General features: G+C 47.8%; 1 protein-coding gene across 1 annotated transcript in view; it reads right to left on the reverse strand.

The window, feature by feature from the left end:
• Positions 1-19,783, reverse strand: part of pde10a (phosphodiesterase 10A) — a gene marked incomplete at its 3' end in the record, with an annotated part of 38,519 nt that overhangs the window by 12,224 nt on the left and 6,512 nt on the right. The window contains exons 2-4 of the mRNA XM_084458906.1: positions 11,998-12,129; positions 3,962-3,990; positions 165-285 (exon numbers count right to left, since the gene is read on the reverse strand). Coding sequence (XP_084315032.1) covers positions 165-285; positions 3,962-3,990; positions 11,998-12,129 — 282 coding nt within the window. The remainder of the gene's footprint in view (positions 1-164; positions 286-3,961; positions 3,991-11,997; positions 12,130-19,783) is intronic.

The following is a 19,783-nucleotide window of genomic DNA, read 5'->3' on the forward strand; positions in this document are numbered from 1 at the left end:
AGTGTATAGTGTAGTGTGTAGTGTGTAGTGTATAGTGTAGTGTGTAGTGTGTAGTGTAGTGTAGTGTAGTGTAGTGTAGTATAGTGTGTAGTGTAGTGTAGTGTAGTGTGCTGTAGTGTAGTGTGTAGTGTGTAGTGTGTAGTGTGTAGTGTAGTGTACTGTACCTGTCTTGATGATGCTGCAGAGCTCGTAGAGCAGCAGCTTGTTGTCTCCCCCGGAGTCCAGACGCTGCTCTATGTAGCTGTTGAGCTCGTACACCACAGCCTGCATGTTACTGTCCTGATACTACACACACACACACACACACACACACCACAGCCTGCATGTTACTGTCCTGATACTACACACACACACACACACACACACACACACACACACACACACACACACACAACCACACACCACAGCCTGCATGTTACTGTCCTGATACTGATACACACACACACACACACACACACACCCACACACACACACACACACACACACACACACACACACACACCCCCACACACACACACACACCCCCACACACACACACACACCCACACACACACACACACACACACACACACACACACACACACACACACACCACAGCCTGCATGTTACTGTCCTGATACTGATACACACACACACACACACACACACACACACACACACACCACAGCCTGCATGTTACTGTCCTGATACTGTACACACACACACACACACACACACACACACACATCACAGCCTGCATGTTACTGTCCTGATACTGTACACACACACACACACACACACACACACACACCACAGCCTGCATGTTACTGTCCTGATACTGTACACACACACACACACACACACACACACCACAGCCTGCATGTTACTGTCCTGATACTGTACACACACACACACACACACACACACACACACACACACCACAGCCTGCATGTTACTGTCCTGATACTGTACACACACACACACACACACACACACACACACACACACACACACACCACAGCCTGCATGTTACTGTCCGGATACTGTACACACACACACACACACACACACACACACACCCCCCACAGCCTGCATGTTACTGTCCTGATACTACACACACACACACACACACACACACACACACACACACCACAGCCTGCATGTTACTGCATGTTACACAAACACGCCACACACACTCCATCCTGACCCTTCTCTGCTCGCCTGGCAACTCAGCAGCTCAGCTGGACTGAGGAGCAGCGTTACGTAAGACCAGGCCTTCCACCACGCTGGTCTCCCCAGCCAGGCCCAGAGAGAGACCTCTCCCCAGCCAGGCCCAGAGAGACCGCTCCCCAGCCAGGCCCAGAGAGACCGCTCCCCAGCCAGGCCCAGAGAGAGACCGCTCCCCAGCCAGGCCCAGAGAGAGACCGCTCCCCAGCCAGGCCCAGAGAGAGACCACTCCCCAGCCAGGCCCAGAGAGAGACCACTCCCCCAGCCAGGCCCAGAGAGAGACCACTCCCCAGCCAGGCCCAGAGAGAGACCGCTCCCCAGCCAGGCCAGAGAGAGACCGCTCCCCCAGAGAGACTGCTCCCCAGAGAGACTGCTCCCCCAGAGAGACTGCTCCCCCAGAGAGAGACCGCTCCCCAGCCAGGCCCAGAGAGAGAGCTATTTCTGGGCCTGCAGAAAGGGTCAGGACAGGACGGCACAGTGGCGGACTAGAAACCCATTCTCCACACACACACACACACACACACACACACATCCTGTTTGCGCAGACGTACGGATGACGCACTGAGAGGGGGGGCTGATCCCCAACCCCCCCCCCTGGAACATCACTCCTGACTCCTCCTCTCTTCTCTCTCTCTCTCTCTCTCTCTGACCGAAGCACTTCCGCCCATCATGTCTAATCATCGTTCATTCTGTCAGTGACCCCTCATAACAGCGTTGTCTCATCATGGATACTCAAAACTAAAACAGTCAGTTATGCAAACAAAAAGTGTGTAGGGCTGCTAATTTATTTGTGTTTTTCAAAATAAAACTTGATGAAATGACTTCAGTGTGTGTATCGGTAGTTTTAGAACATTTTCAGCACAGTATGTATCATATCATGATAATACTCAGCCCTAGTAATAATACCCAGTCCTAGTAATAATACCCAGCCCTAGTAATAATACCCAGCCCTAGTAATAATACTCAGCCCTAGTAATAATACTCAGCCCTAGTAATAATACCAGCCCTAGTAATAATACCCAGTCCTAGTAATAATACCCAGTCCTAGTAATAATACCCAGCCCTAGTAATAATACCCAGCCCTAGTAATAAGACCCAGCCCTAGTAATAATACTCAGCCCTAGTAATAATACCCAGCCCTAGTAATAATACCAGCCCTAGTAATAATACCCAGCCCTAGTAATAATACCAGCCCTAGTAATAATACCCAGCCCTAGTAATAATACCAGCCCTAGTAATAATACCAGCCCTAGTAATAATACCAGCCCTAGTAATAATACTCAGCCCTAGTAATAATACCAGCCCTAGTAATAATACCAGCCCTAGTAATAATACTCAGCCCTAGTAATAATACCCAGCCCTAGTAATAATACCCAGCCCTAGTAATAATACCCAGCCCTAGTAATAATACCCAGTCCTAGTAATAATACCCAGCCCTAGTAATAATACTCAGCCCTAGTAATAATACCCAGCCCTAGTAATAATACCCAGCCCTAGTAATAATACCAGCCCTAGTAATAATACCAGCCCTAGTAATAATACTCAGCCCTAGTAATAATACCAGCCCTAGTAATAATACCAGCCCTAGTAATAATACCAGCCCTAGTAATAATACCAGCCCTAGTAATAATACTCAGCCCTAGTAATAATACCCAGCCCTAGTAATAATACCAGCCCTAGTAATAATACCAGCCCTAGTAATAATACCCAGCCCTAGTAATAATACCCAGCCCTAGTAATAATACCCAGCCCTAGTAATAAGACCCAGCCCTAGTAATAATACCAGCCCTAGTAATAATACTCAGCCCTAGTAATAATACCAGCCCTAGTAATAATACCAGCCCTAGTAATAATACCAGCCCTAGTAATAATACCCAGCCCTAGTAATAATACTCAGCCCTAGTAATAATACCCAGCCCTAGTAATAATACTCAGCCCTAGTAATAATACCCAGCCCTAGTAATAATACTCAGCCTTAGTAATAAGACCCAGCTCTAGTAATAATACCCAGCCCTAGTAATAATACCCAGCCCTAGTAATAATACTCAGCCCTAGTAATAATACCCAGCCCTAGTAATAATACTCAGCCCTAGTAATAATACCAGCCCTAGTAATAATACCCAGCCCTAGTAATAATACTCAGCCCTAGTAATAATACCCAGCCCTAGTAATAATACTCAGCCCTAGTAATAATACCCAGCCCTAGTAATAATACCCAGCCCTAGTAATAATACCAGCCCTAGTAATAATACCCAGCCCTAGTAATAATACCAGTCCTAGTAATAATACTCAGCCCTAGTAATAATACCCAGCCCTAGTAATAATACCCAGCCCTAGTAATAATACCAGCCCTAGTAATAATACCCAGCCCTAGTAATAATACCAGTCCTAGTAATAATACTCAGCCCTAGTAATAATACCAGCCCTAGTAATAATACCCAGCCCTAGTAATAATACTCAGCCCTAGTAATAATACCAGCCCTAGTAATAATACCAGCCCTAGTAATAAGAACACTGGCATGGGAGCCGGATGACTGGGGAGACAACTCTCACCTACAGTATGAACCCCGCCCCCACACACACACACACACACACTACACACACACACACACAGTACACAGTATACACACACACACACACACACACACACACACACACAGACAGTACGTGTACACACACACACACACACACACACACACACACACACACACACACACACACACACAAACACAAACACAGGTGATGCAACACTTACCCTGCTGTCTTCTTTAGTTGATGTGTCATCTTAAAAGAAACAGAACAAGCTGTGTTACTCCCCGATGGAGATGAATACAAGAAAAAAAAGCAACTAAATGTTTCATAGCTGCCTACTTGGAATGCCAACATGTCTAAAAGTGGCGTTTTTAATGATGCAACCTGTCAAATCTTATCAACAGACTTGACCCAAATCAGACATCCTAAAACAAGCATGTCATGGCATCTATCTGATCAGTCTGGTGATCAGCCCAGAACTCCAGTCAGTCAAAGAACTGCTGCGGTGGTTATGGGAGAACTATCCGACCTCTAGGGTCAAATCTATCTGACCTCCAGGGTCAAAATAGCAGACTTCAGACCAGGGAGATCTTTATTGTTTTCTTAGGAGATTTAGGTTGGGTCTCTGGTGTCACTGGTGGCAGAACTAACATCCTACTAACTTGTGACTTATATCAAACAGCAGCATTCTGAAAATGGTTTGGTTCAGAAACATCGACCCTTCTGTTCTTCTGAAACTAGGGATGCACAAATGCACCGGTCAACATCAGCATCAGTCAATGTTTGCCTGTCATCGGCAAATAAAATAACATTCACCGATGGCAGTGGCCGATTTTTTTTGGGGGGGGGGGTAAAACGTTAGGCTACCCAGCAGCAGATTCAGAGAAGATTTGTGATGTAAGACCAGGCTGCTTTCAAACTATGACGGGCTCCTCAGATTCCAGCTACAGTGTCGTTTTGCTTTGCACAAAAATGTATATCCTAATCTTAAAATATAATACCAGAAATAGTTCACACCTAGACTAGATAAAGGTACCTATTATGCAAATGCAAAAAATAATTGAGTTGTTTCCCTGGCACAAAAGAGGGAATAAAAAAACAAAGATCGGCCATCCGCATTGGCCGGATTGTTGTTTTAAACATTGGCATTGGCCCAGAATTACCCTATCTGACTGAAACACAGTTTTCCAGCAGGAAGTCTTCTCAGTGTTGCTGCTTCAGACATTCCTCTGGCCTGTGATGAGAGTCCAAACTGTGTTGTCTACAAACATGTTCCACACACACACACACACACACACACGTTCCACACACGCGCGCACACACACACACACACACACACACACACACACACACACACACACACACACTACCACCATCGCAAGAGTCGTGGCCTCTAGAAGACGACCTGCATACAGTAGATTAGTCAGATACTGTAGTGTAAACACCAGACTCCTTATTGGTGGGCTGGTATAAACATCATCACGGAGACACAGTCCAGTCAGCCTCTCCGGTGGCGTCCCCTATTTTGAGGGGCCCAGCCAGCATGCTCTTAGCAAAGTAGGAGGGTTTAGGAGTAGTTTGGTGTGTGTGTGTGTCTGTATGTGTGTGTGCATCGCATGCAAGTGTGTGTGTGTGCGCGCGGGTGTTTTGTGTGTGTGTGTGTGTGCGCGCGGTGGAACACACCATGTTGCTGAACACTAAACAGAGCTAGCCAGCCGGTAATGCATCACCTTCATCTAGCCTGTCAACAGCCTCTCCTCTCCTCTCCTCTCCTCTCCTCTCCTCTCCTCTCCTCTCCTCTCCTCTCCTCTCCTCTCCTCTCCTCTCCTCTCCTCTCCTCTCCTCTCCTCTCCTCTCCTCTCCTCTCCTCTCCTCTCCTCCCCTCTCCTCTCCTCTCCTCCCCTCTACTCCTCTCTCCTCTCCTCTCCTCTCCTCCTCTCTTCTCCCCTCTCCTCCCCTCTACTTCCCTCTCCTCCCCTCCCCTCTCCTCTCCTCCCCTCCCCTCTCCTCTCCTCCACTCTCCTCTCCTCCACTGTGTCCAAAAGGACCTCTCACATGACATCAGAGAAATATACTAACACAGTAAACTATCTGTCCTCACCACCGCAGCACACAACATGAACACAATGTACAGTATTACACACACACACACACACACACACACACACACACACACACACACACACACACACACACAATGCAACTCCACAGCCAGGTATAGTGTATTACACACAAACACACACACACTTTTTTCACAGCATAAAAGTCCTCATCCAGCTAGCCCTCTACATGTCTGATCTACTCTGCAACGCATAATAATATGAAAAAAATATCTAACAAATCAAAAAAATTCCTCACTCCAACACTTGCTGAAAGCTGAGAAACTGCGCTTTCTAGTATTATAGGGAAAATCCAATTAATATTCGAAATGTTGTCACTATATTTTCAGGTTTAAAAGGGTTAAAGATATAGACCATTGGCAGAGTGCCCAATGAGGGGACAGAGGAGAAAGAGTCACTTTGAGCCTGGGACACTTTTTTGGTGTCTAATATTTTCCCAGCCGGACGGGAAACAGCAGAGAAGCAGCAGAGTCGTCTGGCCTGGCGTCTCTTACCTCTTATTGAGTTACGGCTGATTCTTTCCGGACTCTTCCACACACACACACACACACACACACACGCACGCACACACACACTGACTGGCCAGACTGCAGGGGATCACTGAGTATGGGTGTGTGCCTGTGTGCCTGTGTGTGTGTGTGTGTGTGTGCGCGCGTGTGTGTGTGTGCGCGTGTGTGTGCGCGTGTGTGTGTGTGTGTGTGTGTGAAGGGGAGGACACAGCCCAGTAGTGCGGGTCCTCTGGAGAAGGTGCAGGGGTAGGGGGAGTTATTAATTAGATCCTGACAGCGAGCTGTGTGAAGTAAACAGGGCCAGCGGGACCCTGAGAGGGGGGGGGCACTGACGTCAGAGGGGGGGGGGCGGAGCCTCGTTAAAAACCTGGAGGCGTAGGGGGTCGGAACGCAACTCACACCTGTCCAATCCTGTGGCTCTGAAGTGTGATTCTCTACAGACCATCTGTGACACCCCGTCACACGCAAGCAAGCAAGCATGAATGCACACACACGCACACACACACAGACACACACACACACACACACACACACTGCAGCCACTGTCAGCTAACTGTAGGCCTTCTTTCTGGGACAATTTAGGACACAACTATATCATTCAGAGGTGAGACTTCTCCACTCCCACAATCAATACAGGGCCATATTTCTGCCATGCGGGGAAATGTGAGAAGTTCTGCAGCTGTAGGTCCTGTCACACAGATAGTCAGCAAACACACACACACACACACACACACACACACAGTTATGTAATGGGCTCAGAGTGGAGTCGGAGTTGAGGTGAGCAAGAGCGACAGCAGCAGAAAAGAGCGAGCCGTTTGATCATCCCAGGTGAGGTGGCTGGCGAGCAGCACAAGCTTCCAGGAAACAGCAGCTCAGGCATGATGACATCACTGCTCAGGTCACATGTCACTTCCTCTTCATCCCAACCTACAGGCTCTCACCATTGTGGGGGGGGGGGGGCATACTCTATGTATCATGCTCAAATCTTCTGAGATAACACTGTAGCTGTTTATCCTGTTTCAAATGACCGTATGCCCTATATGGGTAGGAGCTCCTTGGCTGGAATCGCCCCAGAATGCATTGCACCTACTTGGATTCAAAAGCTGTGTTCGGAATCGCTCCCTATTCACTATATAGTGCACTATATAGGGCGTCAGCCATTTTGTTTGTAGTGTCCGAATTCCCCGCGGAATTTTCGTTCCCTATATAGTCCACTATTTATTACCCACAATTCACCTTGATTTGCAGGGAACAGTGCATGTACCCTACATTTTCTCCGTTCCCTAGGTAGTTCACTACATGGTGAACCATATATAGGGAATAGGGAGTGAGGGAACGAGGGAGCGATTCCGAACACAGCTAAAGATGTCCCTGTCTCGTAGGGGCTTGGTGCTTACACAGTACACAGCATGCTGGGAAACGCCTCCATATCTCTGTCCTGTATTCAGCAGGATGACCAGAGTGCTGCTGGCCTCACTGGACACACACACACACACACACACACACACACACAACACAGGACTACTGAGACTGAGCTGGCTAATGTCTGTCTGTGTATCGTATAACAACTATGAAATTAAACAGTCTGGCACAGTATACATTTCAACCACAAGTTTCCTAAAGAATCAAAGATGTGGTTTGATAGTAACTGGCTGCTCTCACATAAAAAAAAAACTTGATGAGGAAGAGAGAGAAGAGAGAGAGGAAAAAGAGATGGGCTTTGTGTGTTTTTGTCTACAGGCTCGTAACACCTGACCAGAATGCCAGCCCTCATATTGTTCCTGCTACCCAGAAGCCTCTCCAAACCCTCCTCTAGGCCAAACTGGGAATCACACTGGCCCTCATTTACTAAAGGGGTAGTGTGCTATTTTGGACATTAAGCCCTATTTGTGGTCTGTCTACCGTGATCTTGAAACATAGAGACCATAATTTCACTGATCGTTCCAGTATTGAGCTAGCTGCAGTTTATGCAGACTCTCACTGGGCTACAATGGAAGTCATACGTGAATGCGTTGAAAAACGATGATGAATGTGCTTTTCTGAGGGGAAGCACAGGGTGTAATCTTACCAGTCTCAGGAGGCTCTCCTGTGAAATTTCTTGCAATCCAAATATTTTTAGGTGTTTGGCATGACTTGCACATAGTACACAAAACAAGCACCAGGGGAATGTTGATGTCCAAGCCATGCCAAACATGTAAAAACGTTCAGATTGTGATGCATTTCACAGGACAGCATGAGACTGGTAAGATTACACCCTTTGCTTCCCATCTTATTTAAGGGCTTTGACAGTCATCATATTGGTAATGCCTGTTCAAGACCGATGCGCGCGTCCTCTCACTGTTCAGCCGAGGTGAGAGGAGTGGTCAAGCGAGGTAGGCTATTAACCTGAAATGCACCAGTTTCTATAGGCCTACTGGTTGAAATGGGATATGTTACATTCACACACGACAGCTCTAATTTGAGATTTTGTTACTTTGTAATTTATTGTCACAATAATACATTTTTCTGTATGGAAGGTCAAATACAGTTTTATTATTATTATTTTTATTATTATTATTATTGTGCAATGTGCAATGGTTTTTGGATAGGCTACACAATTAAACAAGGTAGCTGCCCAGCTCACATGCTATCTGATCGTGTGAATTTACATGTGTGAATCATCCCTTAAGATCAAATTGTATCAAGCAAGATGTTCTGTATGCAGCAGGATGGTTTTCCGGGATCTCTCCACAGAGAGTGAAGAGTTACTATTGGACGAGAGTCTGAGAAATGTCTTATCTTGGCCGTATTTCGCATTTCCATGCCGTAAACTACAGTGGCGAGGCCAGATATGTACTGTAGGGGCGTGATATTTAAATGACAGTTGTTTTCATCCGCCACATCAATGCCCGGTCATTCGTATGATGGGATTGGCAGCGTACGAATGTTTGATAAATCAAACGCGAACGCTGTCGTCATTCCTGTGCTTGGATCTGCGCTCCGTTGATAAATGAGGGCCACTGTCTCCCTTCAGTAACCCTCTTCTCTCTCCCCATCAGCCTCTTCTCTCTCTCTCCACCCCCCTACCAACAGTAACTACAGTCTGATACTGTGACCCAGAGCTGCCTGGAGTCCCTGGATGCTACATTCTGCAGACCACATGCAGAAAACAACTCCAAAAAGCCACTGATCCTTCCTGCTCTAGAACACTCCCACAACACACACACACACACAAACCCACTACACACACACACACACAAGCCCACTCCTAACCCCACAACACACACACACACACACAAACCCACTCCTAACCCCACTACACACACACCTACGCACTCCCAATCATCCCCCACAAACACAACCCACACCAACCTCCTACCCCCCCTCCAACACACACACACAGACACACACAAACACACACTTACCAACCCCGCCCCCCCTCTCACCCGAACACACACACCCTGAGCTACACCACTCATTTCATAGTCCCCGCCCCCAACACACACAACCTGAGCCCCTAACACCCCCCTCCACCCCACCCCCTCTGCCTGCTGCATGTCCCTGGGGTCCAGCTCTGACGTCAGTAGCTGACCCGGGCTGCGTGCCAGCCCAGTGGGCGCGGGGCCAACCCTCTGGGCCATGATGGATGCGGTTGGTCTGTGAAGCTGGCCGCTGTGTGGACAGCAGAGCACAGCAGACTCAACTTGGCCCGTTACAACACCTCTAACGACTCGTAGAGACCCGGCAGGCTCTCTCTCCTTTTCTCCTCTCTCTCCATCCCTCTCTCTCTCTTTCTCCATATCATTCTCTCTATATATAACACCCCCTTCTTTCTCTCCTCTCTCTCTTTCTCTTCTCTCTCTCTAAGCCATCTCTCCCTTTCTCCCCCTCGTCTCTCGTCCTCTTTCTCTTGTTCTCTCGATCTATCACAGCCTCCTTCATGATTAAAGTAGACACACATGACGCGCGGAGAGCGATTTGCGCTGCAAATGGGCTGAAAAGAAAATAGTGCTCGCAGAGAAACAGTCAGTTCCTGTCTGCTTTACCGCCATGTGGAGAGAGAGAAAAGAGCTGGCTTGTTTTTCTCATTCATTCTTTCTTGCCAAAGTTAATGGAATCAATCCTCGATTTATTTAACTCCCCGTTTTTCTTCCAAGGCAGGTTTTGCAAAACGAAGAGCTTGATATGATATGGAGTGATGAAGTCAGTCAATCTGTGTACTCGCAAGCCATGTTTCCATCCACTTGTCAATCGAATTGAGTGAGGATCGCTAAAAATATGAATGCGAATAAAGCCGGTAAACGTGCGTTTCCATCTAGAGCTTTAAATCGGATAAAGCATTTATCACAAAAGACTTTTATCGAACAAGAGAAAATCCGATGAGATCGACAGTACAAACTTTTTGTCGATTTTCAATCGAATTTTACTGTTTCCATAAGGCATTTTTAATTCGATATAACTTAATTTGCATAAAACGTGTGGATGGAAACATGGCTACAGAGAGTAAAGGAGAGTTTAGAAAAAAGAGGATGTTGCGACTGAATGACCCTAGTAAACGTCTTCACCCTGAGTAGAGGTCATTGTACAACTGTAGGTTCCCAATGAATGAAACCTTAGTTTGACGCAACTCTAAACATTCCCTTTCGTCGACTCCCCCCAAAAAATCCACAGGACAACTCGGTAAAAATTCAAACCATTTAGTGATTATATAGTGCCTGCTAGTTAACCAATATCTAAGCTCTCTTTATCTGGATTTAGGCTCCTACAGTCATTTTCATGACCCAAGGTGGTGAACCTGGATTTTGTGAGGCGAGGAAAGGTTACGACCTTCCAGAAGGTTCATCGGAAGACAACAGATGGCTTGTCAGGAGCATATGCAACATGTAGGAGGCAACCAGCTGAGTCAGAGACTACTAGCATACTGTAACTAGTGGACGTGTTGTGCCTGGTTGAGGTCATGACACTAGCAGTGACCCAGGCACAGGGATTCAAAGGTCGGCCACTTAATCATTAATATCAACATGTGGAGGGCCAAGTCTTTTATGGGAATGGAGTTTGAACTCTGCCTAAGACCAGGTTAGGCCTGGTTAATGTTTCTGAATATTAAACTAACTCCTCAAGCAGAATAGGCTACCATAGGTATGGCAGAGGTTTTCAATCATTATAATTGTATTATTATTAGTATTAATAATAATGATAATAATGGTGATAATAATAATAATAATAATGATTATTATTATTATTATTATTATTATTATTAAAGAAGTAAACTACTTCTGTACTTTCGGATCTATATAGTTTCCTTATCGACGAGAGTTTGTGTTCCAGCATCCTGCATAACAGGTACAGTAGATAGATGTCTCTTGTATTTTTTACTTGCCATGACACAAAAATGCTACAGGTATAAATGATCTGTAAATGCCTTTCTAAAGCATGACAAAAAGCAATTTTCATTTTTGGTCACTGCGACGCCCATTTGATCATTACTTATTTTCCCTCCAGTTTCGTTTCATCATGGAAAATCATGATGAAAGGCCGAGGTCCATTTCTTAACCACTCTACTGTGCGTTTTTATTTATGAATGGTTTGCGGTCCGGATGAAAGTGCTGTGTCTGGCTCGTGAGATGGTTGGGTGGATGAGACTGGGTTACCTGCAGCCCTGCTGCTGTTCTTCTTCTTCCTCCATCGGTCCAGCGTTTCCGTGCTCACGCTTTCCAGCACAAACTCATCCAGCATCTGGGGGTGCTGCGAGAGATAGGCCTTTACTTTCTCATCCGTCACATCTAGACACGGAGGCAGGGAGAAGACAGTCATTCACACATGGATGTATTGATTCATTCACTCTTTCATATTCATTTATTAAGTCAGTCCTCCAATGCCACCGTGAAGGTAAAACAGAATGTGTCAAAATCTTATAACTTATTAGCTCTCTGCTTGCATGGCTAGGGTAGATTATTGTTAGCTTCCTGCCAGCATGGCTAGGCTAGATGATTGCTAGCTTCCTCTATGCTTTAATGTTAGCTTTCTGTTAGTATGGCTAGGCTATCTGAGTGTGAGCTCACTGCCAGCATGGCTAGGATAGCAGTATTATAACTCTATGGTAGCATCACTAAGCTAGCATGAATAAGCTATCTTAGCTCTCTGCTAGCTTGGCAAGGCTAGCCATGTTTACTTTCAGCTGTGTCTCCAGGGAGAGGAGGAGGAGGCCCCCGTAGAGGCAGGGGAGGAGGAGGCCCCCGTAGAGGCAGGGGAGAAGCAGAGAAAGAGTCCATGATGCTTAATAGGCAATTAGCTTGTTGAAAGCTCTCTAAGTGCCGCTGTTTATTGTCTTTGCTGTCAGGGCAAACAGCCATTTGCCTTTCACTGAGGTAAAGTTGCTTTTAATGTATCTCTGTTGGCGTCTTCACAATCCGAACTAAGCTACAAACACACACACACACACACACGCACACACACACACACACAACTCATCACAGACCAGCAGACCATGTCAGTCACTGAGGTGGTGGAGTCACGTGTCTCCCAGGCGACTGCATGGAATCATACCTGTGTCAACAAAAGCTGGAGGATAGGATTAGGATGTGGCGTTCAGCCCAACCGCACTTAAGAATGCAGAACCAATCACATATCACGGCGCTAGTGACCTCATACAGACTGTAGTATCCGTCTTTATCAGCTGTGACTGTCGTGGTGGTCAGCCTTTCACACTTTTATATCCGTTCTATAAGATTCTCTTTATATCCATTTCTCACAAGATGCTAAGGCGTCATCGGGAGCGTCTGTATGGCCTCTCTGTATGTAGGAACCGCTGGAGGACACACAGCTGGGAGGCATGTGTTCTAGCCCTCACACCCTCTAACCCTCACACATACACAAGTGCGCGCGCACACACACACACACACACACACACACACACACACACACACACACACACACACACACACACACACACACACACAGCCAGGGTCTCTGTCTGGCAGCCATGTGATTCCACTGCAGGGCCAAGGTAGAGAGTCTGGCTACAGACTGTAATAGGGAGCAACAAATAAGAAAGAGGGAGTGAGAAATTAGAGGGGGGGCGAGAGAGAGAGAGAGAGAAGGACAGAAAGGGAGAGAGAGAGAAGGACAGAGAGGGAGAGAGAGAGAGAGAAGGACAGAGAGGGAGGGAGAGGAGAGAGAGAAGGACAGAGAGGGAGGGAGAGAGAGAACGGGGCAAGGGAGAGTGCAGAGAGAGAGAGAGAAATGGAGAGAAGAGGAGGGCAAAGCCTTCACTCCATAGGCCCTAAAATCAAACCAGATGCAGGAAAGATGCCCAGAAAAAAAAAAATGTGAGTAAGACAACCCCTCTATGAAGCCTTGGTAAGAGCAGATCTGAGTACAGAGGACGGAGGTGGTAGTGAGTGTTCATGCATTCACGCCATGACTGAGGAAAGGACTAGGAGCTACTTAGGCAAGAGACTGAGGCGAACAGAGGAGAAAGGCAGAGGAGGAGGGGGCTGGGTGGTGGTGGGGGCGGGGGTGGGGAGGGTGGGGGTGGGGAGGGGCGGTGGGGGTGGGGAGGGGCGGCGGGGTGGGGGTGGGGAGCGGGGGTGGGGAGGGGCGGTGGGGGTGGGGAGGGTGGGTGGGGGTGGGAGCTCTGCCGGCTGACGTTGTCCAGACATGAGACACGGCTCTTCAGGAGCGGAACGCCTCACGAGACTCCCAGCCAGCGCTGACGCACATCGGCCGAGCGTAGCGCTCCATAAATCAGGGGAAGTGAGGCGGGTGTGGGAGGGGGGGGGGTGTTAAAGGGGACACGGAGAGAGAGAGAGGGAGGGAGAGGGAGAATGTGATAGAGAAGGAGAAAAAACCGGAGTAGAAAAAACAGAGCCTTTTGTCTTTGTCTTATTTGAGACAGAGCAGACGTCTAAATAACCGTTGGATGCAGGCTCCGACCTGTGTGGACGCCAGGTATGTTTTGTTTAACAGTGAAATACGGTCTATCAATATTAATGATGAACGATGAAGTGATGGATATAAGGAATGAAGTCTGAGAGTTTTTTGCTAAACAACAGAAGCTTTGTCTGTGATCTTTTCTGTCAAGTTAACCAAAAAGCCCTTTGCAGAGAAAGAAAAACATCTTGTTGATGCAAGGCAGGCCCAACCCATACGCTCTTGGATGACATCACAACCTTACAACCAGCTCCCATGCTACACCACACGGCCAATCCTTTATCTCGCACTTCTATTTCCAAATAATACACTAAATATCTGAGGTCAAATCACATGTACTATTATCAAAGTGGTGATGCATCACATGGCATTGGGCTTCATGACGCGCTGAGGTGAACATCAAAGAGAACATGCATCTCGAAACTGACAAATTAGCCTACCTCACATCTCCCTCTCATCATTAATAACCACCATCGCTATTATCATCATCATTAGTGCTTATCTCTATGCTTGGAAGCCTACTTGTTTCAAGGGTTTGCTCATTGTTCTGCATCAGCAAAACAGGGCCCACAGACTGCTGTTAGGGCTCAGTCTAGTCCATCTCTTTCCTGCTGAGTCTCTGTTGACCTTCAGACTCTCCCTCCATCTCCCCCTCTCCCCCTCCGTCTCCCCCTCTCCCTCCCTCCCTCCCTCAGTCTCCCCCTCTCCCTCCGTCTCCCCCTCTCCCTCCCTCCCTCCCTCCGTCTCCCCCTCTCCCTCCCTCCCTCCGTCTCCCCCTCTCCCTCCCTCCCTCCCTCCGTCTCCCCCTCTCCCTCCCTCCCTCAATCTCCCCCTCTCCCTCCGTCTCCCCTCTCCCTCCCTCCCTCCATCTCCCCCTCTCCCTCCCTCCCTCCATCTCCCCCTCTCCCTCCCCCCCTCCGTCTCCCCCTCTCTCCCTCCCTCCCTCCGTCTCCCCCTCCCTCCCTCCCTCCGTCTCCCCCTCTCCCTCTCTCCCTCCGTCTCCCCCTCTCCCTCTCTCCCTCCGTCTCCCCCTCTCCCTCCCTCCCTCCGTCTCTCCCTCCCTCCCTCCCTCTGTCTCCCCCTCTCCCTCCCTTCCGTTCATCTCCCCCCTCTCCCTCCCTCCCTCCGCTTCAGGCAGAACCCACTGGAGATGCCGCTCTCACACAGGAGGCCATGTGACTTGGTGACACTCGGTGAACAAAAGCAGGCTATCAGGAGGCCCCAGCTGTGGAGCACCCCCGCGGGAACCACATGGGGTCGGCCGCTTTGGGAGAGAGAGGGAGAGGTCGGAACGCTCTGATCTACCCAGGTCCTGGTCAATGACTCGACTCGGGGTTCTGGTCAAACCTCAAAGCATTCTACTGCCCTCTTCCCCTCCTCCTTCCTCTCTGTCCCACTTCCCTCTCTCTCTCTCTCCCTCCCCTCTCCTTCTCATCTTCTTCCTTCTCTCCGTTCCTGCGTAGTTGCTGAGAACAGCAAGCAACTGTAAACCTTTTCAAGATGAAATCGGAATGGGGAGACTTTAGACCGACGCGCGTTCGTTAGTTTGTTCGTCCGTCCATCACACTTGTACCAGAGCCCACCACTAGGGGCTGCTTGCTACAGTTCATTTTTCCCATTGCCAATTACATTTTTGCTTTGTACATAAAAACATACTTGGTGTCTCATTAAAGTATTTATAAAATTAGTTTATTCTACTCTGGGGCCGATCTACTTCCTAAATCCACCAAGATCAGAGTTTACCTTACCTGAGACCACCCCTAGTCAGATTAGGAGTGCCCTGAGTGGTCTCAGGATAGGTATAGAAAGCCTAGGATTTATGTTTATTTGTGAATATTATTTGAAATATCACAGTTGAAATGTATATTTATATGCATTAGTGAGCTGGTAGATATCCCTGTCTTGTCAGCAATGTGCATTGGAATGGGTAACTGAAAGCCACCTGTGGGGGTGAAGCCATGAGTGGCGCAGAGTCTAAGCAGTGAGAGGCACGGAGTCTAAGCAGTGAGAGGCACGGAGTCTAAGCAGTGAGAGGCACGGAGTCTAAGCAGTGAGAGGCACGGAGTCTAAGCAGTGAGAGGCACGGAGTCTAAGCAGTGAGAGGCACGGAGTCTAAGCAGGGAGAGGCACGGAGTCTAAGCAGTGAGAGGCACGGAGTCTAAGCAGTGAGAGGCACGGAGTCTAAGCAGTGAGAGGCACGCCGGAAGCTTCTCCCTGTAGTAGTGGTTGCGGGGGAACGTCGTGGGAGACGGCAGCAGGGCTGCTACAGCAACAGTGTTGGACTGGGTAGGGCTGGGGACATGCTCGCTCCCCTCTTAACCCCACAGAGACGTTGTGGACACTATGGGACACATCGCCTGGGGATCATTCCACAAACCAAGAAACTACAACAACTGAATGACTGACGACAAACACCTGAGCCGGTGGCGTCCCAGCAAACACGCAACGTCAGGGAGACGTTCAGATCACGTCTTAATAACGTCCGTCGGTCCAGAACCCCATTTGTACGTCTGCTGGACCCCTCAATATTCAAAAGTCTGGCTTGGACTCCTCTAAGACGTCTGTGGACGTGCAAAACGGGTTCAATATCTGAACGTTAGTTCAGTGAATAAATCCCCAGCTCAGGAGCAAGCAATACACAACAGTGCCTGTAGTTTCCGTGATTGCACACCTACAAGCAAGCAAAAAAGTGAGTCAATAGGGGCATATGTGTGAAGCACGGGTGAATGAAACCCAATGTTCAGAAACTTAACGTGTCACACACTTGTTAAAAGTGTGAACGGGTCAGACATTTCACATTTGCAAGCATAGCATGCACAACAGCAAAACACTGCATCTGCTTTGTGTTGCCATGGCGCAGGCCAAATACTGACTGGCACACACTGCTCTCGAGGAGAGTCGGGCCTTGTCCACAAGGACATGGGTATTTTTGAAACCAGGCATTTTTCTACATGGTTTGGCCTTCTGTCACACACAGTGTTTTAGGTCACCTTGTTCCGTCACACACACAGTGTTTTAGGTCACCTTGTCACATGTATACAGGTATTTCTGAAATCAGGGTTTTCCCCCCCTTCTTTAAAAAAAAATCCCGTCCACACATGCACCGTCATAAAAAAAAACATCCACACAAAAACGCAAGAACACGCTGGCTCAGCTGTCGGTGGCTCGTTCTGTTCGATGGCGCCATGGTAACAAGGCTGTAATCTGCCTAGTAGGAGTTAAGCGCACCAGTGTTGGGTGATACTCATGATGACTCATTTAAACCTGTTCAATGCACAAAATCGGCAGTATTGAGCTTGCTACACTTTTCATGTAGAGAGACCACGAATAGAATCCGAATCAGAAATGTTTATTGCCATTTAGGTCAGGGTTCGGGCGGGGCTGTGAAACCTCAGCACAGTTGTATAAAAGAGTCTGCTGATAACATAGTAAGCTACGGTAACTAAGTTAGCTACTAGATGGTGTGTTTACCTTGTGTTTTCACGTTAGCTAGCCAGGCCAGATAATGGGTGGATAAACCTAATTGATAGCTAGGTATTTCAGCTCTATACCCACCAGGCCAGCTAGCTAGCTATTAGGTTCTGTTACTCTTGGTCATGGGAGGAAAAACCTAGAGCTAGCTGTTTCAGGTCTGGCTTTATTTACTAAGCCAGTTCGCCAAAGACCAGAATGAGAAAGTATAAAATATGCAATAATATCAGTTGTCTATATCGTTCGATTTGGCTGCGTCTGCTTGCGTTATGTTGTTTTGACTGTTTGCACAAAAATAAACTGCTCATATCGAGGTCACAAGAGCAGCTGTAAGAGCCACTGCTAAATGTTTTGAATAAGAGTGCTTGGTGTTAATGTTTATTCCTGTGTCAATCGTAAATAAACGTTTTAATTATTGTTTACACAGTGGTGGTGCATCATTGGTAGGGGATGTTTACTGTGCAATTGTTTAAACATTCAAGCATTCATATCATGCATCTGATTACTAACCGCCCAAAGATTATATTCAAGAGCACTGTACTGTACCTTCAGCAAATAGACAAGAGTTTTTGAGAGAAGAGACAATAGAAGAGAGTTTTTGACAAGATGTGATATAGTTGACATTATTGGAACAATAAAGCCCAAAGCACATGCCAAACTGTTTTAGAACTAGTTTAATTGTGGTGCAAGTCAGGAAAATAGACTTGAAGTCTGACACCGTTCTTTACCTGGTTCAGTCCAGTGTTCTTTACCTGGTTCAGTCCTGTGTTCTTTACCTGGTTCAGTCCTGTGTTCTTTACCTGGTTCAGTCCCGTGTTCTTTACCTGGTTCAGTCCTGTGTTCTTTACCTGGTTCAGTCCTGTGTTCTTTACCTGGTTCAGTCCTGTGTTCTTTACCTGGTTCAGCCCTGTGTTCTTTACCTGGCTCAAAACTAGGGGAGTCTATTTTTTTTTCAGTGTGTCAGAAGTGTGTTTGTGTCTGGCAGACAGACAGACAGACAGACAGACAGACAGACAGACAGGCAGACAGACAGACAGACAGACAGACAGACAGACAGAAAGGCAGACAGACAGACAGACAGACAGACAGACAGACAGACAGACAGACAGACAGACAGGCAGACAGACAGACAGACAGGCAGAAAGGCAGACAGACAGACAGGCAGACAGACAGACAGACAGACAGACAGACAGGCAGGCAGGCAGACAGGCAGGCAGACAGACAGACAGACAGACAGACAGACAGACAGACAGACAGACAGACAGACAGACAGACAGACGGGCGTCTGGGTCGGGGGGTTTCCTGTGGTCAGCCCAGGTCTGAGCTCAGAGCAGAAGGCACTGTTGCGTAGCGGTAGTCTTGGCGATGGGCAGCCACACCCTCGCTTACTTGAGGTCAGCCTGACTGTCTGGGTCTCCCTGTGACCTCATTCACTCTGGACCAATCAGAACACAGCATGGCTGAAGCTGCCCACAGCAGAACTGGTAGATAGTCAGATACTCTTAGTGATGTCACTGCCAATGAATGAAATGTCTAAATATCTGGTTTCAACATCATCACACTTTTATAGATTTTTTTTTTTTATACTAGACATGAGAATCATTCACACAGTTACAGAACGTCTTTATTCTACAATGTCTCTCTTTCTGTTGCAGGTCTGAGCCGGGCTCATACTAGTCCCCGAGGGACTCGCTGCCCTGCGTCACTCCTGCGTCGGAGAGAGAAAGAGAGAGAGAGAGGAGAGGGTGCAGAAGAGAGTGAAAGGTTAAGAGCCCGAGAGGGAGAGAGAGAGATGGAGAAAGAGAGGGAGGAAGGTGAGAGAGAGAGAGAAAGACAGAGAGGGACAGGGAGTAATGATCCTCTGGGGGGGACAGGAGTAGGTTAATAACCTGGACGTCCTCAGCTGTCTCTGCTTCCCTCTCTCTCTCCTCTCTCTCTCTCTCTCTCTCTCTCTCTCTCTCCCTCCCTCAATCCCTCCTTTACACAGCATATTCTCTCATCTACCACCTCCTAAACCCCAAGTCCACATTTCCA

The sequence above is a fragment of the Borostomias antarcticus genome, assembly GCF_949987555.1.
Source record: "Borostomias antarcticus genome assembly, chromosome: 25".
Taxonomy (NCBI): domain Eukaryota; kingdom Metazoa; phylum Chordata; class Actinopteri; order Stomiiformes; family Stomiidae; genus Borostomias; species Borostomias antarcticus.